Source organism: Camelina sativa, chromosome 16, assembly GCF_000633955.1.
Source record: "Camelina sativa cultivar DH55 chromosome 16, Cs, whole genome shotgun sequence".
Lineage (NCBI taxonomy): Eukaryota > Viridiplantae > Streptophyta > Magnoliopsida > Brassicales > Brassicaceae > Camelina > Camelina sativa.
In genome coordinates this window covers 23,982,241-24,008,920 of record NC_025700.1, presented here as the reverse complement: position 1 = coordinate 24,008,920, position 26,680 = coordinate 23,982,241, and the positions used below count along the sequence as shown (strand labels likewise).

Here is a 26,680-nt window from a genome sequence, read left to right as displayed (position 1 = left end):
AGGAACGCGAGCTGAATTGAGCACAGGCAGAGATAGCGCGATAACGTGGAAGGAGAGGTCTAGAAAAAGCATTGTGTGCTTTGATGGCTGCAGAAACAGACTTCGACAATCTTCTGGACGCCATGTGAAGATGAATTGACCAAGGAGGAGCTTGGTTTAGTGTTTTAAAAGAGGATGTTTTAGGAATGCTTGGAGAAGAAGCAAATTAGTGTTTGGTGAAGAAGCAAAAGCAAACGAGTGTGTAATAAATATTCGTACATTTGTTAAAAAGGAAACGTTTGTCTAGTAGAGAAATAGAAAGTTTAAAATGAAATAGAAGAATATATCAGAAACCTATATTTTAAAAAAAAAATTTTCAGAAACATAAAGAAGAATTCATTTTTGTAACTTTTCCAATTAATCGTAAGAGCAAAGAAAAAAAAAAAAAAAAGAATATTTCAATTATAATTTTTCTCTGATACTAAAATATCATGTAAAATGCTAATTTGATTGAGAAAGTAAGTTGTCAATCACAAAAGATAATGCATATATCATCAGTTTTAATATATTTTGTGCCAAAAGTTTTAAAATTGGATTAACAAAAGACAGAATGAATATGGTTTTTTCACACATAAATCGACAATCCAGAATTATTATAACAACCGTTTTTCTGTTTCAAAACAAAATAAAATCCATATAAATAAAAAGAGTCATAGGGGCGATTGAGAAAGAAAGTAAGAAACAGAGCAAAAAGCCAACGCAGTCGCAGAGAGAGAAAAAAACAGAAATAAAAGAGTCATTGTTGACTTGACTTGTATCAGTTTCATGCGAGCTCGCCTCTTATTTTACCTGGAAACGAATAATAGCAAACACATAATATTTTTGGTTAAGAACATCCAAATAGACAAAAAAAAACCCAACCCGAATTAACAATAAATCATAAACTTAAACCCTAAACCAACCTTTTGTATATGGTTTTGATGTCGTCCCTCATATACGAAGCTCCAAGGAGGTAGTCATTGCTGTAGTTTCCATCGATGGTCGGAATACAAAATTTGCCATCAACGGGATAAGACTTGCCATCAAACCATATTCCAGAAATGATCTCTTTCCGAGCTGCGATGATCTCTTCGTCTTCTTCTGATGTGTCCGCAGCCACCAGCCTGTAGGAATAAACTTTCTTTAGCTGTCCTCGACGATACGTCAGCTCTATGGCTTGTCGAGCAATACAAGGGTTGGAGATGACGTCGAGCATTAAAACCCTTGTTGCACCAGTAAGAGCCATCTGCTCATTACATGCTTTGATTGATAAAAAGAAGATCTTCGCATCATACGAGTTGTTGAACTGATTAATTGACATTTCACGAGCAGAATGGCTGGTGTCACCTTTAATCATGAAGGTTTCTTTGCCATCTTCCCAGCCTTTAATCTTAGCCACAAGCCTCTGGAGAAATATCAATGGGATGACATATTGGCTCACGACAATAATCTTCTCATTTGTATAGTCGCATAACTTCACCAAACCCAAGAAGAATTTGGTTTTTACGCCATCTGTTTCGTCGATTGACTTGATAATCTCATCCATCTCATCTTTGTTAGGGGCGGGAAGACCCTTAGCACGATCTGAGAAAGCACTTAGCACCGGGTGAAGCGTGACTGAACTCAAGTTAGAGCATGTTTTGAAACCCTTGGTTTTGGATTTCTTTTCAACCTCCCATGCTGACTTTTGGCTTAATGTTGGTTTTAAGACCACCGTGAAGTCCATCAATCCCGGGTCTTCATGAAGGAACTCTCCATTGTGATTGTAGATGATCTTGTTAGTCAACATCCTTAGTTCGGTTAAGTAACCAATCTTGTCTCCATGATCAGAATCTTGACTAAGCAAAGCTTCTTCCAAATCCATTAAAGGTTGATCATGAGTGTAAGATTCAACCTTCAAGAATTTTGAGACTTGTTTCCCAGCTTGGTTATGTGTCAGGAACTCAGGGAAAGCAACATCAAGAATGTTGAAAACCTCCTTTATGTTGGTATGGTATAACGTGCTAGTGAGTAGAACCTTTTTTGGCGTTTTGATACGAGCAACATCCCTAAGAACGCCCATCATCTCGTTCTTGGGATCAGTTCCTCTGTCAAAGATGACCAGTGAAGGAACATTTACGAGAATACTCCTACATTCATTTGAAGCTTCTACTTCAACACCACTACTGCTCTTAAACACGATATTGGAAAACTGCTTGCCGCATAAGAAGATAATACTCCGGTTACTCATCATCCACCGGTTTAAAACCCCTAGTTGCTGAGACCTGGTATTCGCCTTGGCCGAGCAGAAGTCTAGCAGCATTACGTCAGTTACCTTCATTTCTTCAAACTCGCTCTTCCAAAAATCAAACATCGACTTGGGAAGCACGAAGAGAATTTTACTATCTGGATGCTTCGCAAGGTAACCAGAGATGAAATTGACAAGCAAGAATGTCTTTTCAGAAACAGGAGCTTGAGCTAGAATGCATCCATTTGGGTTTTCCACAGCCAAATTGTTGCATAAAAAGTTGAACATCTCGATGTGACGAAGATCCATACAACTTTGGTGCAACGGGTGAGGGTAAATGCCAGTTCCTAAACCCGCCGGGTTAACATCTCTGGAGTTATTCGATCCAAACCCGGGTGGCACCGGATGACCCTGATCGTATAACAAATTATATTGAATAATAGTCAATAAGCAATATCTAATCAAACAGTTTTTTTTTTTTTAATGTGCATTGAGCTTACAGTCAGAGCCTTGACTGCTAACTCAATTGGTGATTTTTCTAAAACCAAATAGCTTTTTGAACCATAAGAAAAAACATTCAAAAACTCGTGAACTGGGTGATAAAACTATACAAATTATTACGTTTCATATATTTTTTATATTAATTACGTAAAATATATTTATTTTTAATTTTATATATGATAAAACTTTATGAATCCGGTTTGATCCAGTCAAACTAGATTGAACTTAGATCCAAATACGGTTGCTTTTGGTTTAATTTTTAAAATATCCTAATCATGTAAAAAGAATATATTATTTTATGACGTAATTATATATTTACTGACCTTGTCAATGATATCACATATCCAACACACATGACCAAAACCTTCCTTCCATATCCAAGAATGCTCACAATCTTTCGGTATTTCTCCACTTGTCTACATAAAGAAAAAGTCACAACAATCATCAGTGTCAATCTCAATTTTAACTAAACAATTCTTGTCAATGACAACAAATGGTAAACCTCAAATATGTTTGAAAATGGTTCATCTTCTGGCCAAACAGTTTCATTCAGGTCGAAGATGGCTTTTCTTTTGTCTTTGCTCTTATGGATTTCGACCAATTCATTTCCCTACACATAATAAAAACTAATTCAGCAACAAAAGACTTTCACTACCGCAGAATTCTTATATATAGAGATATGTACACTTACATCTGAACAGATATTGTTGTCTAGCCCTTTACCACTGTTACCACCTCTGCTGCTACCACCAACCATGGCATGTTTAAATGAGCTTCCCATGGTACGATTATTAGGTCTATCATTTTCCGAACTCAAATCTACGATTGGCACGTCCATTAATCCGTCGACAGCTTCGTCCAAAATGGCTTTTCCTTTGTCTTGACTTATATTTGTTTCTTTATCACCTCTCACATAAGCTTCAACCAATTGATTTTCCTACGCATACGAAAAGTAACATAAAAATAAATAGAGTACGGAACTTATGTTAGATTTAAGATCATAACAACAATTAAATATTTTTGTTATCCCCACATTTCTTATTATATAGAGATATATATGTACACTTACATCTGAACGCGAATCATTTGCTAGCCCGTTATCATTGCTATCACCTCGGCCGCTAAGCTTATTTTCTTCCAAGTTAACACACACAATTGGTGCGTTGAAAGCATGGGCTACAATATCATCGCAACCGCTTCCATCGGCTTTTTGATTTTCTGGTGTCCCAAAGTTTATCTTTTTGTTGTCGTTTTGACATAGGTCTGAACATATAAAATAGAGTGATTATTTACATTTTTTCAAACTGTAAACTATAATTATATGGCACAAATCACTTAACAATCAATGAATCATTATCCTAATGGCCTCCCACATATTTACACAAGTTTCCCATGTAAGAAATTCTTATCCATAGTATTGTTGACAGACAAAAACTAGACATGGACAAAATATCCGAAACCCGATCCAAAAAATTCGATCCAAATCCATATTCAAAATTTTAAAATATATGAATAGGTTTAGAATCTATTAAGATCGGATATCCGAATCTGATTGGGTACTATCCGATATCCGACCCAAAAACTAGAAATACCCAAATAGGTGTAGAACCATTTTATCAAATTACTCGAAAATCCGAAATACATACCCCAAACCGGAATATCCAGGTCTAGACAAAACAATCTGATAAGCTCCTAATCAAATTTCAGACTATTGTTGACAGAAAAAAAAAATCGGATGAACAGCATCGACCACTCTCTGAAATAAAAAATAAAGAATTCAAAGGACATCATTATTTTTTTATTTTTTTATTTTTTTTTTTGAAAATATACTCGAAAAGATAGTATAGACACAACTACAGTCGACATGTCCGACAAAAATCAGAGTATCAGACAATACTAAACTGCAAGTAATATGTATGATGAATCCATAGATACAAACAAAGATCTATACCGGTGCACACAAAAAAAAAAACAAAGATCCATACCTTTTTCTTGTGACGACTTCCTCTTTCCATCCATATTGAAACGAAATGGAGGTTTAGAACTCAAACTAAAGTTTCTCAGATTTTTGAGATTTCTTCTTGACAAAAACTTTATGATATGTAAAACTAGTGGTTCTCTAGTTACTGATTTATATCAAAAATTAGGATTAAGATGGGAAAAAAGGATTACTGATTGGTCCACACAAGCAAGTGAAAAATAAAACATAAAATACAATCCTTTAATATATATATCTATATATATATATATATATATATAAATGTTTAAATTTAGTATAAGTCACTTTTTATTACCAGATTTTTACAATCTATAAATTTACTTATACAACGACCGATAGATATTGTGATTTTTTTTTTTACGCGGGAACATTTGAAATACTATAATTTGTAAACCGCGCTCGACATTTGAAATACCATTTGATTATCATATTCACTTAACAACTAACTTATTTGTTATTGGATAATTTGGTTACTACATATAGTTTTAAATCTATGATACTCTTTCTCTTATTTGTTTTTGCTTTACATTTATTTATTTATTATTATTTTTATAGAAAACTAAATTTAATCCATAAGCAGGAAAGGAAAAAAATATTCTTAATTGGATACAAATATAACACAAAAAGAGAGAGTAGATATTTTCCCAAAATAAAAGAAGAAGTAAATAGTAATTTTTATTATTATTTTGTGTCTAATGTAATAAGAAAATTGTGGAAAAGTTATAGCTACATTTGACAAGGAATTTTTTTTTTTTTAATTTATTTAGCAGTTACAAGAAAAGATTTGACAGCTATTTTCCAGTACATGTATGAAGAATACATTTGAAGCACTTAACAAATATACCATGGGAGATGGTTTAAGCACTTAACAAATAACTGTCACATTCCATGCACATGGATGACATAGTTTTTTGTTTTGTTTTTGATAACTCATGAATGCCCAAACAAATGACCCGGCCCACAACAAATAACCGCCAATTCAGAAGCCCAATAACAAAGTCGACTTAGTTGCATTGACTAGCTGAAGTACAGTAAAACTTCTATAAATTAATAACACATTAATGATAATTTATTAATAGAAGTTTTAATTTCTCGATAAATTAATAATTATTAATTTTAAAGAGATTTTCCTAATTTGGTAAAAAAATTTAAAATAAGATATAATCGTTATAATTAATATTTTTGTAAAATTAATTAAAATGAAAATAACAATTATCATGTTTTGAAGATAGTACTCAAAGATTTTTATATAGTAAAAATATTAAAAATGAACTCTAATAAAAATTAATGTGTATATATATATATATACACTTCTATTTAGATAATTTTAAATAATTATTAATTTCTATTATTGATGGAACCATATATTTACAAATAATTTTCAAAAAATTATTATCTTATTATATTATCGAATTATGTACAAAATTACAGTAGTCCCAACTTGGGACCGAATAAATATATTAATTTATAGAGATTATTAATTTACCGAGTATTAATTTATAGAGATTATTAATTTACCGAGTATTAATTTATAGAGGTTCTATTGTAGTTGATTCTTGAAGCAAAAAATCTCAAAATATCACCTTGTACAAACGGATAAGTTGATATGGTTCTATGTGCTTTCGACCAAACTCCTTTAAACATCATCATCTGTACGTTTTAGAAGACAGAGCACTAAATTTATAAAGTCTAACAAAACATAGGAAAAACGAGTTATAATTTATTCTAACAGCGTTAGTTTAATTTTGTTTGTATAATTTAAGCTGCCATTTCTTCAATGGGAGCATTATTCTCGAGCTTCTTGATGACCAGTTTTTTATTTGTGTGATCAACTTCCAGAAGAATAGTGTCTTCCTCTGCAAACTCTCCTTTCAAAACATTTACGGCGATCTCCTTTTTCACAATCTTCTCAATCACTCTCTTCACTGGTCTTGCACCATTGTTGGGATCAAACCCAAGCCTGTGTTTTAAACGGCGAGAGGCGAGGTGAGGCGACAGAGGGTAGGTTTGGCGCCCTGCGCCTAGGCGAGATTCGCCCCACGCATTTGGTGTATGAGGCGCAACTGCAAAAAACAGACATAAAGTTAGTCATAAATTATCGATTCGTTACCATGTAAGCACAACCTGAGTCTAAAACCAATAGCTTATCATTTGAAATTGAAACATAGAGAAAGAGAGAAACCCAATAATAGTTATAACAGAGATTTGAAAACAAAGGAAAAGCCAAAGCCAAAGCCAATCATGAGTCTGAAACAGAGAAATGAAAACAAAGTAGAAGCAAATCCAACGAAAGTTTAAAACTTAAACACAAAGCCTAAAAATCCGTCTCATCATCATCAAAAGTTTAGGGCTTCTAGCAATAAATTCACGGCAATCAACAAAATCATTCTAGAAACATTTTAAGTAAGCAAATATTGAGAAAATATTGAGAAGATATTGAGGTTTAACCATATATTACCTATTACAATTGCAGGCGCTAAGCGAGATGAGGCGGGCTCCATGGCAAGGCGTCCCGAAGCGAGCGCCTTGGGTCTACCGCCTGGCCTCGTCTACTAGAGGCGCTACACCCTTATAATCACCTCGCCTCTNTAAAACTTAAACACAAAGCCTAAAAATCCGTCTCATCATCATCAAAAGTTTAGGGCTTCTAGCAATAAATTCACGGCAATCAACAAAATCATTCTAGAAACATTTTAAGTAAGCAAATATTGAGAAAATATTGAGAAGATATTGAGGTTTAACCATATATTACCTATTACAATTGCAGGCGCTAAGCGAGATGAGGCGGGCTCCATGGCAAGGCGTCCCGAAGCGAGCGCCTTTGGTCTACCGCCTGGCCTCGTCTACTAGAAGCGCTACACCCTTATAATCACCTCGCCTCTCGCCCAGGCGCGCCTAGGCGACGCTTTTTTAAACACAGACCCAAGCTGACCAAGGAGATCCACCGCTTCTTTTGTGTACTGAAAATTAATTTTATTCTGTTCCAATCTATTCTTCACTCGTATCATCTGCACCACCAATGGTAACCAATAAAATTTTATGCCAAACCAAAGCTAATAAAAAAAGTAAAAAAAAAAATAAAACCATGCAAATGTGTAAAAAAAGTAAATTACTTGCAACTCCACGATTTTCGATTATTCATCAACTTTATTCATGAACTCTGGCCTGAAAGTTTGTCTTGCTAACTCCACAACTTGTTGCTTCATCATTTCATAAACAGCTTCTTTGGTATCTTCATTATTTTTGCGACTAGTCTCAAGTATGTGTTGAGACCCTATATTAGAAGTCATTATTACAAAGCAGTTTTTGAAACTTACTGTCCTCCCATGAGAGTCAGTTATTCTTCCGTCATCTAGTAGTTGTAGCAAGACATTAAAGACATCAGGGTGAGCTTTCTCGATCTCATCAAACAAAACAACTGAGTAAGGTCTCCTCCAAACAGCTTCAGTTAATAATCCACCTTCTTCGTAACCCGCATAGCCCGGTGGTGAACCAACGAGCCGTGAGACTGAAAGTTTTTCCATGTACTCACTCATATCTAGCCTCACTATTGGGTTTTCATTGTTGAAAATATATCCAGCTAAAGCCTTGGCAAGCTCGGTTTTACCAACACCTGTTGGACCCATGACATAAAACTGGCTATTGGGCGGTTAGGATCAGAAAGACCAGCTTTCGAACAACGGATAGCATCTGCTACCTATAACATAAAACTGGCTACAGCCAAGTCTTGACCTATAACTCTCTTGTGGAGCATTTGTTCCAACATGACCAGCTTTTCTCTCTCAGATTGCTGAAGACTAGACAGTGGAATACCAGTCCACTTGCTTACTATCGCTGCTATGTGAAGGTCAGTTACCTCTTCTTCGACTAGTGACAGTTCAGACTCTCGAGAGTTCACGAGGTTCTTTTTAGCTTCTTCTAACTGGAGTTGAAGGGATACAAGTGTTCCATACTTAAGTTCATCAACACGTTTTTCATCAGATTCCCATACAGCGTACTCAATTTCCTGGTTTACTTCATCCATCTGTACAATATTGAATATGTTTTAGAGGACATTAGGTCAAGTATTTTGTACCATATTAAGGAAGATATATATATATTTTACCTCTTCTTTAAATGAACGTATTCTAGCAATAAGAGACTTTTCAATTTGCCATTGCTCATTGAATCTGATCTGTTTGTCCTTGAGCGTGCTCAAATCATTCTCAATCTTTTGTAGCCGCTCTTTTGAAGCTTTATTAGTTTCCATTTTTAAAGAAAGCTTTTCCATCTCTAGAGTAATTAAGGATCTGTCTATTTCATCTAGTTCAGAGGGTTTAGAAGTGGTCTCCATCTTAAGATTTGCAGCAGCTTCGTCAACAAGATCCATAGCTGAAACAAAGAACTTTTCACTTTTTTGAAACAAAGCCATGCATTCTTGGCCAACAAAATAATTTTTCTAGAAGGTGCAAGTTAGGTACCTTTGTCTGGCAGAAAGCGTTCAGTAATGTAGCGGTCTGCAAGAACCGCAGCCGAAACAAGGGAACCATCTCATATCTTAACACCATGGTGTAACTCGTAACGCTTTCTTAACCCGCGAAGAATCGAGATGGTAGCTTCAACAGATGGCTGATCACATAACACTTGATGAAACCTACGCTCCAGAGCTGGATCTCTCTCTATGTATTTGCGGTATTCGGTCAGCGTAGTTGCACCAATGCATTGTAGTTCACCTCGTGCAAGCATTGGTTTCAAGATGTTGCTCGCTTCCATTGCACTATCTTTAGTACGTCCTACACAAGCGTAACAATTTCACCATTAAATATTATCCTCTTAATTTGGGTTCTACAAAAAAGCATTTAGATAAAAACTAATAAACACGGTATACTAATGAAAGCGCACCTGCACCAACAAGAGTGTGAAATTCATCAATGAACAAAATTGTCTGCCCATTGGAAGAAGTTACATCCTTTAGTACTGCTTTCAACCTTTCCTCAAAATCACCTCGATATTGTGTACCAACAACAATTGAACCCACGTCGAGAGATACCAACTACATTATATTATATAGTAATCAAGCCAAGAATGTTAAAAATCTTTCGTTTGCCTCTTCATTTATTATTGAAAAGGTGAAACGTAAACTGGAGCAATATAATAATGTCCAAGAAAGAACCTTTCGATTCAAGAGATGCTCAGGTACATCTCCGCCTACGATTCGTTGGGCCAACCTAAAGAAACAAGGTTTAAAAAATCTCTTAGTAAAAGTTTTCAAGAGATATTACAAAAGGATATATAATTGCAAGCCTTTAACCCTTCAGCAATAGCAGTTTTACCTACACCAGGTTCACCAACGATAACAGGATTGCTCTTTGTTCTCCTGCACAATATCGCTATGCAGCGCCTAATTTCATCATTACGTCCAATGACAGGATCGAGTTTTCCTTGTCTAGCCATCTCAGTTAAATCAGTTCCGTACTTCTCAAGTGCTCCACTTTGATTAGTCTATACATATAGAAAACGACATAATGAACAAACTGGATCAAACTTGACAGTAACACTGAAAGAAACTGAGAAGCCACTTGTAACTGGCCACGAACCCAAGCTGCGAAGTGGCGCGGAGAAGGTAACTGAAAAGAAATATGGAAGGGTTGGCCATGAGCTTCGGCTTGAGTGAACGAAGGGATGAAGCAGTTTCCGATGAAGGAATTTGGCCGGAGAAGAAATGAATTGGAAGAGGAACGCGAGCTGAAGTAAGCAGAGCCAGAGATAGCTTGAGAACGGAGGAGGAGAGAGGGACTTGAATAAGTATATTGAGCCTTGATGCCTAAGGCAGCAGACTTCGATAATTTCCTTAACGCCATGGATTTGGTTTAGGTTTTTGTTTTGTTTTTTTTTTGTTTTGTTTTTTTTAACTTTAGGATTCTTGGAGAAGAGGCAAAGAACTGTGTAGATTTATGTGTAGATTTATATGATAGAAGAGAATTATTTTGTAATTGAATTTGTTAATTAGAAAAATATTTTTGTTGTTGTTTGGGATAATTAATTTTACATGAAACAATTGATAATTTAAAAAACGGACAAAAAGAGTTGACCTAAAGTAAGGGTTCATGGCTTCATGCTTAACTAAATTACTCTTTTGTTTCAAAATTTCTTTCACCATAATTATTTCATTTTTTTTTTCAACCAAACATTAATCTAGAAAATAACTCCAAGATTGGTTGCCTAAACCAGAAAATAAAAGTTTACAAAAGAAGTCTCAGAAGATTTCATTTTTTGTATGTATATATATATATTTTTTTATATAATCTTAGAAATAGTGTAATAAACTGGAAATTTGTACTTTTCAATATAAAGAAAAAATAATTTTAGTTTATGTGTCATGAATAACAATTTTATCGGTTTGCGACAAGAATTATTTTTTAGATGTGGTAAACAATTTAGCAACTAGACAAGTGACATCCGATTAAGCGGAAAGTTACTAGACAATTTTCAACATGGTTGATTAATATCATTTTCGGTCAGTGTTAATTTTATATAAAAAATTTGGTAATTCATATAGTTTATTTTTATTTTTATTTTTAATGTAGTTAAATTTGAAATCAGTGTGATATCAAACTTGGTGTACAACTGTAACATCTTCTTTGAATGTTACAGTTGTTATGTCACCGAAGTACATTTCAAAGAATTGATTTTAGTCGATCATCTCGCAAGAACTTCATGTTAAGTGCACTTTATAATAACACAATTAACGAAAACTATACAGTAGATTGATGTGTCCACCAAATCTTTGAGTTATTTGTAAAAAAGTCATGGTTAATTTAATAATCTGTTATTGTATCAATCTTGAATTAATACGAAAACTACAAGAATAAAGATTTCAATATATCGGAAGCCATATAAGAGAAAGATCCGCGTCATTCCAGAGAAGGTGCACTATAATAGTACAACACTAGAATGTCAATACAAACGATCCATAGATTAATCTTAATACATTATTCCAAGGCTTATGCACGAAGACGAAGACAGAACACTAAAGTCATGAATCTAAAAAACATAGAACAAAACACGAATGGTCTAATTTTGTTTGACATGAGCATTATTATCCATCTTCTTGATGACCAATTTGTTGTTAGACTGGTCAGCATAGATAAGTATTGTGTCATCCTGTGAAAATTGTCCCTTCAAAAATTTGTAGGCGATTTCCTTCTTCACAATCTTCTCAATTATTCGCTTCACCGGTCTTGCCCCATTGATAGGGTCAAACCCAAGCTGAGAAATGAGATCCACCGCTTCTTTTGTGTACTCAAGATTTTTTTTATTCTGTTCCAACCTCTTCTTCAGTCGTATCATCTGCACCACCAAATGGTAATAACAAATTAACAATACAGTTATGCCAAACTGCACAACTAGAAAAACCGAATAGAGCAACGGGCACGAAGTATATATGCACAAACTAATATATGGATTGAAATAAAAATTGTGAAAACTAAATACAAAAAAAAAAAAAAAAAAAAAAAAAAAAAAAAAAAAAATAAAAGTAGTATACCAGCAAATCCACGATTTTGGATATTTCTCTTGAACCCAAGGGTTGGAAAACAATGTATTCATCAATTCTATTCATGAACTCTGGCCTAAAGGTTTCTTTTGCTAACTCCACAACTTGTTGCTTCATCATTTCATAAACAGTTTCTTCGCTATCTTCATTTTTGTTGCGAATAGTCTCAAGTATGTGTTGAGATCCTATGTTAGAAGTCATTATTACAAAGCAGTTTGTGAAACTTACTGTCCTCCCATGAGAATCAGTTATTCTTCCATCGTCTAGTAGTTGTAGCAAGACATTAAAGACATCAGGGTGAGCTTTCTCGATCTCATCAAACAAAACAACTGAGTAAGGTCTCCTCCAAACAGCTTCAGTTAATAATCCACCTTCTTCGTAACCCGCATAGCCCGGTGGTGAACCAACGAGCCGTGAGACTGAAAGTTTTTCCATGTACTCACTCATATCGATCCTCACTATATCGTTTTCGTTGTCGAAAAGGTATCCAGCTAGAGCCTTGGCAAGCTCGGTTTTACCAACACCTGTTGGACCCATAAACATAAAACTAGCAATAGGGCGGTTAGGATCAGAAAGACCAGCTTTCGAACAACGGATAGCATCTGCAACTGACTGTACAGCAATGTCTTGACCGACTACTCTCTCATGGAGCACTTGATCCAACATGACCAGCTTTTCTCTCTCTGATTTCTGAAGATTTGATCGTGGAATACCAGTCCTCTTGCTTACTATTGCTTCTATGTCACGATCTGTCAACTCTTCTCGGACTAGTGACTGTTTAGACTCTCGGAAATCCTTGAGATTCTTCTCAGCATCTTCTAACCGGGGTTGGAGGGACGGAAGTGTTCCATACTTAAGATCATCAACACTGTTTTGATCAGAATCACAAACAGCTGATACAATTTCCTGGTTCACTCCATTCATCTATTAAACATAAAATATGTTTAGGAGGACATTAATGTTCATATAATCAAAGCATAATTAGTTAGAGATTTTACCTCTTCTTTAATTGAACGTATTTTGGTAATTAGAGACTTCTCTTGCTCCATTAGCTCACTAATTTTTTTTTGTTTATCCTTGAGTGTGGTCAAATCATTCTCAATCTTCTGTATCCTTTCTTTAGAAGCTTTATCAGTATCTTTTTTTCAAAGAAAGCTTTTCCATCTCTAGTGTGATCACATCTCTGTCTATTATATCGACTTCTGTAGGTTTAGAAGTACTAATCTCTATCTTCAGCTTTGCAGCAGCTTCATCAACAAGATCAATAGCTGAAACGAAAAAGTAAAATTAACAATACTAGTCTTGAGGTATGTGTTTTGGCCAACAAAATATATAATTCCCAAGAACAAAAACTGGTAATATATATATATATATATGTTATTATACCTTTGTCTGGCAGAAAACGTTCAGTGATGTAGCGGTCTGCCAAAACCGCTGCTGAAACAAGTGAACCATATGAGATCTTAACACCATGGTGAAACTCAAACAACTCTCTTAACCCACCAAGAATCGAGATGGTATTTTCGACAGATGGTTGATCACATAACACTTTCTGAAACCTACACTCGAGAGCTGGATCTTTCTCTATGTATTTTCGGTATTCAGTCTGCGTGGTTGCACCAATGCATCGTAGTTCACCTTTTCCAAGCATTTTTTTCAAGAGGCCTACACGACTAGACGCTATATATACAGAGAAGCAAAACATTAACCCTCAACTGGGGATATATGCAGTTTTTTTTCTAATGACAAGTAAACAAGGTTAAATAGTGAAAGGGCGCACCTTCACGAAAAAGAGAGTGGATGTCATCAATGAACAAGATTGTATACCCATTAGAAGCAGTTACTTCCTTCTGTATTTCTATCAACCTTTTTGCAAAGTCTCCCGTATATACGACATGAGCAACCAACAAACCCATGTCGAGAGATATCAGCTACAATATATGTATATATGAAGCAACCACGCCAAAAAAAAATATGTTAAAATTTTTCGTCTATCCCTTTAAATAAAGAGAAAAATGGATCTAAAAATAGTTTCCAGGAAAGAACCTTCCGATTCAATAGAGGTTCAGGGACATCCCCTCGCACAATTCGCTGCGCTAACCTGCCAAGGTTAAAAATGTCTTAGTAAAATTTACTAAGTATGAGTAGAGAAACATTAATTTTGAGAGTTATACCCTTCTGCAACAGCGGTTTTGCCTACACCGGGTTCACCAACGATAACAGGATTGCTTTTTGTCATCCTGCATAGTATTTGGATGCAACTCCGAATTTCATCATCCCGTCTGATCACAGGACGTAGTTTACCTTGGCAGGCCATCTCAGTTAAATCATGTCCATACTTTGACAGTGCACCATCTTTACCAGTCTAAATATACAAGAAAAACGCCAATATAATAACCATGATTGGAAGATAATATAATAAAGGGACCACCAAAAAAGAAATTGAGTTTATGAACAGTAGTAACGATCAAATTTGACTCCCTAACAGTAAAGTAAAAATCCACACGTAACTGACCACGAACCTTAGCTGTGGTGGTATCCGAGGAAAAAAAACGCCGAGTAGGGAATTGTAAACAAATAGGGAACAGTTGGCCATGAGCTGCGGCTTGAGTGACCGAAGAGAAGCTGTTAACGTTAGGCCGGAAAATAATTGAATTGGGAGAGGAAGAAGGCAAGCTGAAGTGTCCCGAGGCAGAGATAGCGCCAGAACGGAGGTGGAGGGACGGCCTTGACAAAAGATTGTGTGCCTTGATCGCTGCCGCAGCAGATTTCGACAATCTCCTCGAGGCCATTGACTTGTTTTAGGGTATTTACTTCGTGATGCTTGGAGAAGAAGCAATAAAGTTTATAGATTAGGTTTATATACTACATTAGATTCAAATAAAATAATTCAAATTTATATGCGGTCCGAAAGAAAAGCCCAAGAGGTTTACTTATACTTGTAATAGTATATGCTTTACATAAGGTAAGGAACCGTGCATAAATTTTACTGTCTCCTATTCAAAATGTAAATGTTATATTTAAATAATTTTATTTTTTAGTTAATATAAAAGATTCAACCAACTATGAATAAAACTGCAGAATATACACTGTTAAAACTAAGTTTGCATTTTAAATCAAGATATTTTGACGTAATTCTGTTTAAATCCATGTTCGAGATACTAATGTGATAGATTGAAATATTGAATTTTCAAAGGTCCAACCTAAAATAAAATTATAAAATTTTCAGCTGTGACTTTCGACGAGATTGTTGAATGTGGTGTCCGGATCAATGTATGTAGATGCAGCGGCAACTATTAGTCTGATATGATGACAGGAGCTATGAGTTTGAACCCAAAAATAAATCCGCTGAAGAAGACAATGTCAAAAGCAACAAACATAACGTTGGATTAACCTCTGTTTTCATCTATTTAATACTTTTAATAAGTTACAAGCAGCAGCAAAAACTTAGAGGGCGCTGGTTCGAGTGGCACTTGGAACAAGACCATAGAATCTGCTTTAATCTCAGGGCTGAGGAGATGTATGGACTTCGGACCGGAACCTTTTAGTTATTGTAATGCCCATGAACCAAAATTCTGGTTTTGAAATGTGCACAAAGGGTGAAATGTGTTAAAATGACAGAAGGAATATTAAATTGTAAAAGATTTTATATAGAGTGTATTAAATTAATAATAAACTGAAATGACTATATTGACTTGGAAGTTAGAAGAAAAGAAGTGAAAACAAAATGTAACTCTTATCACAACTAAATTTTTTTTACTTGCAATTATTTATTTATTTTCTTTAAACATCCAATGCATGTTCCAATTAGCTGGAATAAAAAATTTATGAAGACAAAATGTAACGCTTATCACAAATGGAGATTTAAACTTATTGAAATTCTTACTTATTTTATAATTTCCAATTTAATGAAGATTTTTTTAAATAACGTTCTTTTTAAATTTACATCAGTTTTATATTATTTGTTTATGCATCAAAAAAAATATTAATAACGATTTCTCAAAATTTAGATCAAATTTTTGCGGCTATTTTGATTTTCATATATTAAACTAGGAAAGTGTTTGTAATAAACAGAAAAATTGAATTTGGGTTTACTTATATTCATTTTGGACACACACATAATACAAAAGTAAATATTAAATTGTAACAGATTTTGTATCTAGTGTAATATGTCATAAAAATATAGGCGTTACATTTACATTTTGTCTGTTTTCATATACCGAAGAAAGAAAAGTTTTTCTACAGGGGAAGCAAAAAAATGTGTCTAGACTTGGAAGTTAGAAGAAAAGAAGTGAAGACAAAATGTAACGCTTATCAAAAATAGACATTTACTTACAATTTTATCTTTTTCTTAAATCAGCCAATGCATGTTACAATTAGCTGGCATAAACAATATATGAAGACAAAATGTAACGCTTATCACAAATTGAGAATATATGAAGACAAAATGTAAATGTAACTCTTATCTTCTTTTGAAACGTCAAATGCATGTTGTAAGTAGCTGGCATACAAAATAGTTTTATACAAAAGAAAAAAAACAAGAAGTGTACTGGAAGTTACAAAATGTAACGCATATCACAAACAGACATTATTTACAACTATATATTTTTGAAAACAGCCGATACATGTTGTAATTATTTGGCAATGTCATATGTAGTTTATAACGTGCAAAAAAAAGTAATAAGGAATTAATGAATTATAAAGCTATTGTTGTCCAGTACTTTTAAGGTTTTACCATACAAATTTTAAAATTGATTACGAATTCGCTTTGGCAAAATTATATGTTACAACAACAAGCCATATTTTATTAAAATTTTCGTGTACCCTCCTCTCTCCATTTTGAACACATGCATTATATGGAACTGAGCTATCTAAGCATATGATTTACTAAAACTTTTTCTTTTATAATGTTATAAACTTATAACTATCACAAAAGTTATATTCCAAAATTAAAAAATTTACAAATAATTTTATAACTACGGTTTTAATAATTAATATATAAGAAAAAATATTCTATTATAAGTGTATATAAAAGTACTTTTACTAGTAAAAAAAATCTTTCTTAGTGTTTTTCCTAGTAAGCTTATATGTGTTAGAAGTGAAAACAATTAAATTGTGGTAAATCTATATTTTTACTTATTATCACTTTAAAGAATAGTCAAGTCAAGAAAAAGAACAGCCAGAATAATTCCTATTGTAATTTGTTGACTACAATGAATTGTAACAATGTTTTCTTTATTGGTACTAACTAAATAGCTAAGTTTGTATTTGTATTAAAATTAGTTGACTAAATAACAATTTTGAGTATAAAAAATAATAATAATAACAAATAACACTTTTGAGTCAGTTTAAAAAAATTGTTGACAAAAAGAGTCATAAAGATATATTTAAATAATCTAAAACTAAACCCCCTAAATCATAATTATTTAACTTTATAGCCTAATACTTTAATAAACCCCAAAAATGAATAAATTAAACCTAAAAATATAAACCCGATATTCGAAAATGGTGTATTTCCTCAATTTTTTTTAAAAAATTAGCCTTATCCTGTAATTTATTTTTTTTTGTTTTCTTTATTTTCTTTTATATAAACACATCATATACGATATAGATAACAACTAAAAACAAGTCATTTTCTCTCTGTCAAAACCGCATCGAGGAGTTCTCTCATCGGCGCATTAAGGGTTGTCGCATTGCTCCCAAAAAAAGAATTGAGAAACCGAGATAGAAAAGATATGTAAACGATCTGGAAACAAAGATTGAATTCCGGTCGTTAGAGAGATAGATTCTGAAATTTGGATTTACGGGAAACAAAGTTGGTTCTGTCGTCAGAAAACGTCTGATGATTACTATCCTATATCTTCTCGGATGATGGGTAAAATCGATGTCACACACTAAAGGTTAGTTTTAATTGTTGATTTTTCTATCGTAATTTGAGTTATTTTTTATTAGAGTATGAACGATTATATATTCTTTAAACTAAATAACTTGATTAAGCTAATGAATTGCAAATCAATCAAACATCACTACCTTTGATAAACAGTTGCTTCAAATACTCACCAGAAACTGATGCAACTTATCAATCAACTTAACTTTTTATAAGTTCATCTCTTCTTCTTTTTTTTTTGTCGCCAATTCATGTCTTTCACAAAAGATCTATAGTATATTTGACCAAGTAAGTTTTTTTTTTCTTCTTTTATTCATAAAGGTGGAGTCTTGAATTTCACATATCAAAAGAAATTGGTATTTTTTTCTTTCTCTACTATAAGTTTATAAGTCAGTTATATGACATGTTGAGTTATAAAAGGATTAGTGATAACGTCGAACATAATAATCCTTGTCGCATCAACAAGAGCGATCTGATGGATGCCACAAAAAAAATGAATCACGAAAGTTTTAAAAATTATATATTAGATATTGTTGTAGCAAAGACACTTGTATAAACTCTTTAAAATCAGCTCAAGAATCCATATTTGTATAAACCCTATTACTTCGTCAATCTTCTTCTTTCTCAGCTTAGACTAGGTTTTGAAACACTTTCCATCGAAGTTTCTTTCAGTCTCCCACTATAACGACCATCAACCTCAGGCTTCAAGAAAAAACTCTTCTTTTTTTATTATAGTTAAACTTGTTAGTGTTCTTACTTCATTAAAGTAATCTCTCTTGTATCATCATTAATACATTCACAAAACTTTCTTATTTTTTTTTCTATTCTGGTTGCACTTTATAAACTCAGTAAAACAACATTAAGAATGTTGAGAACTTTCTTTTTGTTGTTTTGTTATAGTGTCCCAGCGAGTAAAATCTTATTTGGCGTCTTGATACATAAAACTCATCATCTCGTTCTTTGGATTAGTTTTTCTTTTGAAGATAAGAATGTTTAAGAGTGATGCCCCTACAAACATATGAAGCTTCTGTGCCACTGTTATCTAAGACGATGTTGGAAAATTGTTTGGCGCCTAGGAAGATAATGCTTTGGTTTAAAATCTATTGCATTAAAACTTATAATAGTTTAGATCGGGTATTAGCATTGGCCGAGTAGATCTCAAACAACATGATGTCATGGACCTTCAATTCAACAAAAAAAAATTTACAAAAGTTAATTAACATCCATTTTGGAAGCACAAATAGATGATTAGTATTTAGTTGTTTTTTAAGATACACCATTAATTTGATCTTCAAGAATGCTTTTATAGATATATGAGCTTGAATGCAGAGTTTCGAGAGCCAAGTTCTTGCATAGAAAATTGAGTATCTCAACATGATGAGATTTCATAATAGTTTTGTGCAAAGGATGAGGGAAAATGTGAATTCAGATCAAGTAATTCCAATGATACAAATTTTAGACTCCCTGAGGAAAAGGAAATGCAAGTTACTCATATTTAGGAACTGTCACCTTTACATCATTGAAGTAACTCTATCTAATCCAAATTTACATTTATCTTTATCTTTTTCATTAAGTTCTAGAAATCTCATCATATCAAAATAATCAACTATCAATGTAACAATTTGGTTTGTATAAATGGTTGCTTTCTAACTTAAGTTCTGATATTTAAAAAAATGTGCTTAATTGCATGTCAACTTAGGTTTACCTTACAAAGCATCTTAAAAGTAAAGTTTATATTGGTGTTTCCAAACTGGATGTTTAAACTTTAGAAAAAATAATTTGTTCAGTTGAAGTTCAATAACGTCAATTTGCTTGACTTATACTCGATCTCAACAATTAGAGGTTTAAAACAATACATTTTAAAACCAAAGTATTATTTTTTAGGCACCTAAGCAATTCTCCAACAATTTCTTTGATAACAGGAGTACGAAAGCTTCATATTTTTGTAGGGAGGTTATCTTAATGACTTAAACATTCATTGACTTGTTAATTTTCAACAGAAAGACTGATTCGAGGAATAAAATTATGAGTTTTATTAAAGTTTTTACATGTATCAAGATGCCGCATAAGATTTTATTTACTAGGACACTATACCAAAATAACATAAGGGATGGGCTTAACTGTTGAATTCTAATTGGGACAATATACCCCTAAATGATTGTTTTCAATAACTCAAGTTCTAAAATTTTAAAAGATGTGCTTCATTGTCAATTTCATTTAAGGATACCGTGTGAGGAACCATAATAATAAACTTCTATTGGTGATTTCAAATAGATATTGAACTTATTTTGTTTCTTTTTAAGTGTTTGATGGATTTAAGGTCAATGCCATTCTATTGCTCAATTTCTACTCAGCAAAAATAGTTACATGATCCTAGCAATTAAGTTATGAAGCAGTAGAACACAAGCCAGAATTTTTTCTTCTTGGGCATCAAGCAACTTTTATAAGCATTTTATACGATAAATCGATAACATTGGTACAAAAGTTTCGGAAGATTAAAGACATTCTCTTAAATGTTTGTCTTCTTCGATAAATGAACAAAAGAAGTTATAAGAGTTTTCAAGTTGTTGTTCGTATTTAAGAGGCTACAAAATCTTTGAATCATAGGGATATTAACAAAAACAATATAAGAGAGATGTTCAACATCATTAATGATGTCTTGCATGAGTTTATTAAGGACAACAAACTTATGGGAGGAAATGAAAAAAAAAATCTAAAATGTGATGTCGAAACTGTGAAACCTCTAACGAATTTTAAGATTTTCTTTTTGATGATTAGAGGAAACCTTTGAAAATCATTATCGATTTATTAAAATTATGTACTTTTATGAATGAGAAGTATTTTGTGGTACCAACTAGCACATAAGTCATCCCATTTATATTCCAACACTACAAGAAATTCATTAATCACTTCCTATACACTTGTAAATTTTGTAATGTACCACCATAAGATACATATACAATACGTTCTCACACATTCTTTAGTACTCTGTATATTTTCTTCATAAAATTATCTTATCATTGTATATTGTATAATGGAACAGTGTGAGTGTGAGAGATGTATCTGTATTTTATTATCTTCTCTTTTCCAGTGTAATTAAAAAATATTGTTTATCATGTAATATTGTATCCAATACTATTCACTTTTCCATTGTGAAACACCCTTTTTCGATTTGACAACCCTACTGAACTTTTTCAATTCTACAAACTCCAGTGATTGACGTGCTTCATGTTCGCTAAACCGTGCACCAATGATATTTTCTTGTCTGATTTGTTACCAATGATGTTTTCATGCAAAGCAAACCAATGGAACAAGTCTATGAAACATTTGTTTGCGGTGTTAAATAATATAGACAATTTCGGGTCCTATATTAATTTCAGAAAAAAAAAATCTTTAGTGCAGTGGTTCGATCTTGTTTAATGAGAGTGCAATGTCTTTGAACTTTCGTAATAAACTAATAACTAATAATTTTTTGTTTAACATCTAATTTGTTTTGGCATTTTTTTGTTTATTTTTTTATAATAAAAATATGCAAGAGCAGTCCATTTTGTTCATTTACTTGTGGTCTTCGTAAACTTAAGAGCCGGCTCTATTTTCTACGAACAGTCATAGGATGTAAGAAAGGTCAGAGTTAGGGTCCCTTAAGAATTGGTAAGAAAGTTAGGGTCCCTTATGTTTCACACACATATTAACGTATATATATATTAGTTATGTGTAATTTACATATTTCTTTTAAATTTATATTTGATATAAAGTTTTGAATCCGGTTTAATCTGGGCAAACTAGATTGAAACTCAAATATAGATATATTGTAAGACATAATTATTGTATTGGTAAGTATGTAAAAAGTAAATTATAACGTAATTAGATATTTGCTCACCTTGTCAATGATTCCAAATTTCCACTTCCACATATCCAACAAACATGACCAGAACCTTGCTTCCATATCCACGAATGCTCACAATTTTTTAGTATTTCTCCACTTGTCCACAAAAAGAAAAGGTCACAAAAATCATTAATATTAATCTTAACCTTGTCTTTTAACTAAATAACTCTTGTCAATAACAACGAATGGTAAACCTCAAATGTGTTTGAAACTGATTCATCTTGTCGCCAAACAGTTTCATTCAGATCGAAGATGGCTTTTCCTTTGTTTTATTCTTACTGATTTCGACCTGAATGAAACTGTTTGACGACAAAATGAACCAGTTTCAAACACATTTCAGGTTTACAATTAGTTGTCATTGACAAGAGTGGTTTAGTTAAAACGCAAAGTTGAGATTGATACTAATGATTTCTGTGACTTTTCTTTTTGTAAACAAGTGGAGAAATACTGAAAAATTGTGAGCATTCGTGGATATGGAAGTAAAGTTATGGTCATGTTTGTTGGATATGTGGAATCATTGACAACGTCAGCAAATATCTAATTACGTTATAATTTACTTTTTACATACTTACCAATACAATAATTATGTCTTACAATAACATGTATGAGTTTCAATCTAGTTTGCCCCGATTAAACCGGATTCAAAACTTTATATCAAATATAAATTTTCAAGAAATATGTAAATTACACATAATATATATATATATATGTTTATATGTGTGTGAAAAGGGACCCTAACTTTCTTACCAATTCTTAAAGAACAGTCATAGGACCCTAACTTTGAATTGATTCAATCTGCAACCTAACTCTTTGAACGTGGGAAAAACCAAAAGCATCAACCTTTTATTTTGTTTTTATGTATGAAACTAAACATGAGAAACCAAATAAACAAAGACCAAATCCAGAACCAAAAGTAAACAACAAAAGAGTGAAAGACACAAAGCTCAAGTTCTCCAGCTTCCTCCGTCAGATCGTCCCTGACCACCGTAACCTCCGTCACCATAACCTCCACCACCGTAACCACCGTCACGACGATCACCTCCATAACCACCACCACCGTATCCGCCACGACTATAACCACCTTGATCACGTCTACCTCCGTAGCCACCACCCCCTCCATAACCACCGCCACCAGATCCTCCATAACCACCACCTCCTCCACGGTTATATCCACCGCCGTTACCACCGCGACTACCACCAGAACCACGAGCCTGAGCCTCGTTAACAGTGATGCTACGACCATCAAGTTCTTGACCATTCATTCTCTCGATCGCAGTCCTCATCGAATCCTCATCTTTAAAAGTCACGAATCCGAACCCTTTAGACCTCCCACTCTCACGATCAATGATGATCTGATCCAGAAAACGTCTGAGTTAAATCACAGAAACAAGAAACAGATATTATAAAAAGACAACAAAATCGGACGATCGTTTCGATGATGAACGTACCGATTGAGGTTAAGTAACAGAGAAAGTAACATAGTAACAGAGTAACAAAGAGATAGAGAAAACAGAGTCACACGGATTCGGGTCAGAATTTCGGATCCGGGTCGTCTTAACGGACCTTGGAGTCGAGAACTTCTCCAAACTGGCTGAAACTCCTCCCCAGAGACTGTTCGTCGGTGGCCCAAGCTAAGCCTCCGACAAAGCACCTGTACTCGCTCTCCGCAGAAGCCATATCCTTATGATTCTTGATTTTTTTTTCGGGAATTACGAGAAAGATGGAATAGATGATGATGACTATGTCCGAAGCCCAAGCCAAGAGAAGACGTTTCTATATAGATAAGCCCGTGAAACCATGGTTCGTTCGTTGACTCGGTGCTTAGGCATGTGTGTTTGGTTATAGTGATAACACAAATCTGTTACCAAACAAACACACTCTTGGATGCAACGGTTCATTCATGACTTGGTCCACGTCACAACAAGAATGCGAAATTAAAATCTTGCGCTGATCTGATGGTGTGGGGTGGGGGACTCTCACTAAGGACATGTGTTTCGATCTTAGAACTGGAAAAGACAGCATCATTAAAATATACAACAACAAGATTTGTACTTTCTTGCACGTCGGATTTGTTTTTTTTTCTTTAATCGATGAGGGATGGTTTATAAAGTTAATCCAATATATTTAAGAACAAATTACCACTTATTATTTATTGTCTCCTTCAAATCAGACCTTTGTTGCATTGGAATCATGAGAGCTTAAAATTTGCTTTCAACAGGATTCATTGTTTTCTCTCAAGCTTGACCTGAACCAAGATAGGTACCATTTCCATTTCGTATGATCCATTCAGCTTTGGAGGGGATAGTGCCATTGACATCTAGCCATCGTTAATATAGATTTGACCCAATATTCTGGGGTCTTCAATTTGTTGGAACTGTACCATGTCAAATGTCAATGAGATAAATTGTTGATGTAGTCCTTTGAACCTAACCATTCCTTTGCATCTTGTTCTACGTGCCATTGGCCGAAATTCAGAGTTTGTGTATCAGAGTTAAAAACACATTGTTACTTAACTGAAGTTATGTTGTTGCACCTTCTAACCAAATAGCCAATACTATATACAGTATACATAAACACTGCAACGTTTCATAGATGAAAAATAAATCTAATACATAAAAAAAAGATTTCATGTGTCCTTTTGAAGCAGAAGAGATGAAATATCATTACCACTCGTTGGTGTTTGTTCATTCCGACGCCTCCGCTTCCCATAACCACTATTAACAGCCACTTCTTGCCATCCTCCAAACGTCAAGTTATTAGAGAATGTATCCTTCACACTCTCCATCACTTCCCTCTCGACCGGAGACAATCTCTCCATCGAAATCCCTGAAGCAGCTTCCTCAAATTCCCTCATGCAAGCAATCTACACAAATAAACCAATGTAAATCAATTTGCGGGGTTTCAATTATAAAACGTCTAACCACATGATAAATATTCATCCTTTTTATTTACCATATTCATGACTTGGGACTCGAGAAACGCTTCTCGATAAAGTTTGGTGATACTAATCCGAGCGTACCATTCCATGTACGCTCCATCATCGACCACATTGCTGCCTCCAGGACTGTCCATGATGTGATCCCCACGTTCAGTCCATTCCTCGCATGCTAGACTCATTGACGTGTCCAAGTCATCGACTCGCCTGTTCTTTCTGTCACGACGTTTCACTTTCTGAGGTATCGGCTGGCGTTTCCCAAACTGCCTCAGACACCTATCTGGAAAATGTAGCTCTATTTTCTCGAAACATACAAGAGTCGTTTTTGATCTCCCTAGGATCAGCTTGGCTTTAATCTGTGGTGGGATCAAGTTCTCAAATCTTTCATATGGGCACCAAGTGATCTGCATTTTCACAACCAAACGATTAACATGAGAAGAGACATAAACAAATTCTTAAGGATGAAGTGAAGGCTGAAGGGGTTTACCTTGCTTGGGTCAAGATCGTCTACTTCTCTGCGGTACTCAGATAGGTCGGTTTTGGATCTGCTCCCTTTACCTTTCCACAGAAGAGCAAGAGGAAAACACGCTTCGGATTTCTCTGGTCTACCGATATTCAGATGAAAATAACTCCAACACTATACATACATAAGACAATAATATGTTACTTTTCCTAAAGATATTGAAATCTCAAATGGACACAAAACGAAACACATAGCAGCCAACCTGTAGCAATGTCAAGCAGCCACAAATGTTGCTCTGAGACTTAAGGGAAGCATTACCAAGCGCTCTGTAAAGACAAGCCAATGCAGCAGCTCCCCAAGCATATCTGCCAGCTTGATCAAAATCCTCAAACAAAGGCAAATACTTAACAGAGACTTTATCACCATCAGTGGTAGCAAAAATGGTACTACCAATAAGATACAAGAGATAAGCTCGAGTATGACATTTAACTACATCGAAAGAAGCATCTTCAGGGCACTCAGAGAAAGTTCTTTTAAGCCAATTAAGCTTAACCCTCGAACAATTAACTTCTTTGTTAGCAGCAGATGGTAACTTCCCTAAGAGTCTACCACACATATCCATAGCAACCTCGTCTCCTACTTTAGAACCAACAATTGGATCTCCATCAATCTCAAGTCCAAGTACTAAAGCAACTTCATCTAAGGTTATAGTCATTTCTCCTAAAGGAAGGTGAAAAGTATTGGTTTCTCTTCTCCAACGCTCAACGAGTGCAGAGATTAGTGAATTGTTTAGACTCATTGGACCGATTTTGCGGAAGAATCCGAAACCAGCTTTGTCCACGAGTTTGATTTGTTCGTCAGTGAGTTTCCATTGATGAAGTAATGAAGTGTGTTCTTGACAACGAAGAAGACCTCGTTCCTAAGGAAAGATGGGAGATTAAGATGAACCCTAAATTCAAAATTTGAAATTTTGAGGAAGAAGAAAAGGGAATGAGGGAAAAAAAAAGAAGCCAAACCTGTCCTTCCCAAATAGCAGAAGAAACATGGAGATCTTGTTCGTAGAGGACAGATGGATCAACTGGTCCGACATCGATGTCCATGGCGAATCCTAAACTCACAAATTCAGACACAAAACTACGAACGAATGCGTAAACAAATTTGTGAATTTTCTCAAAGACACGAATCCAATTTCTCAACAACTGAACTAACCTCTAATTAAGGAGTACCCTA

At 34.2% G+C, this 26,680-nt stretch overlaps 3 protein-coding genes, 1 long non-coding RNA gene and 2 pseudogenes across 4 annotated transcripts; all 6 read right to left on the bottom strand.

Moving 5' to 3' along the window:
* LOC104753981 (protein CHROMATIN REMODELING 35-like) lies at nt 932–4,765 on the bottom strand. The gene is made up of 8 exons (XM_019237838.1): nt 4,732–4,765; nt 3,816–4,009; nt 3,438–3,683; nt 3,235–3,356; nt 3,070–3,162; nt 2,746–2,797; nt 2,374–2,656; nt 932–2,283 (listed from the first exon to the last, which is right to left on the bottom strand). Exons 1-8 carry the CDS (start codon nt 4,763–4,765, stop codon nt 932–934), a joined length of 2,376 nt encoding a protein of 791 aa, XP_019093383.1.
* LOC104753980 lies at nt 6,504–10,585 on the bottom strand (annotated as a pseudogene).
* LOC104752140 lies at nt 6,733–7,662 on the bottom strand. The gene is made up of 3 exons (XR_761898.2): nt 7,619–7,662; nt 7,204–7,324; nt 6,733–6,808 (listed from the first exon to the last, which is right to left on the bottom strand). It is a non-coding gene; the product is annotated as an uncharacterized LOC104752140 (long non-coding RNA).
* LOC104753979 lies at nt 11,799–15,071 on the bottom strand (annotated as a pseudogene).
* On the bottom strand, nt 22,870–23,818 carry LOC104752139 (glycine-rich RNA-binding protein GRP1A-like). Its single transcript, XM_010474207.1, has 2 exons — nt 23,616–23,818; nt 22,870–23,404 (listed from the first exon to the last, which is right to left on the bottom strand). The coding sequence occupies exons 1-2, from the start codon at nt 23,727–23,729 to the stop codon at nt 22,997–22,999; spliced, it is 522 nt and encodes a 173-aa protein (XP_010472509.1). The 5' UTR covers nt 23,730–23,818; the 3' UTR covers nt 22,870–22,996.
* LOC104752138 (serine/threonine-protein phosphatase 7 long form homolog) lies at nt 24,562–26,650 on the bottom strand. Its single transcript, XM_010474206.2, has 5 exons — nt 26,467–26,650; nt 25,713–26,369; nt 25,475–25,624; nt 25,005–25,391; nt 24,562–24,915 (listed from the first exon to the last, which is right to left on the bottom strand). Exons 1-5 carry the CDS (start codon nt 26,548–26,550, stop codon nt 24,679–24,681), a joined length of 1,515 nt encoding a protein of 504 aa, XP_010472508.1. The 5' UTR covers nt 26,551–26,650; the 3' UTR covers nt 24,562–24,678.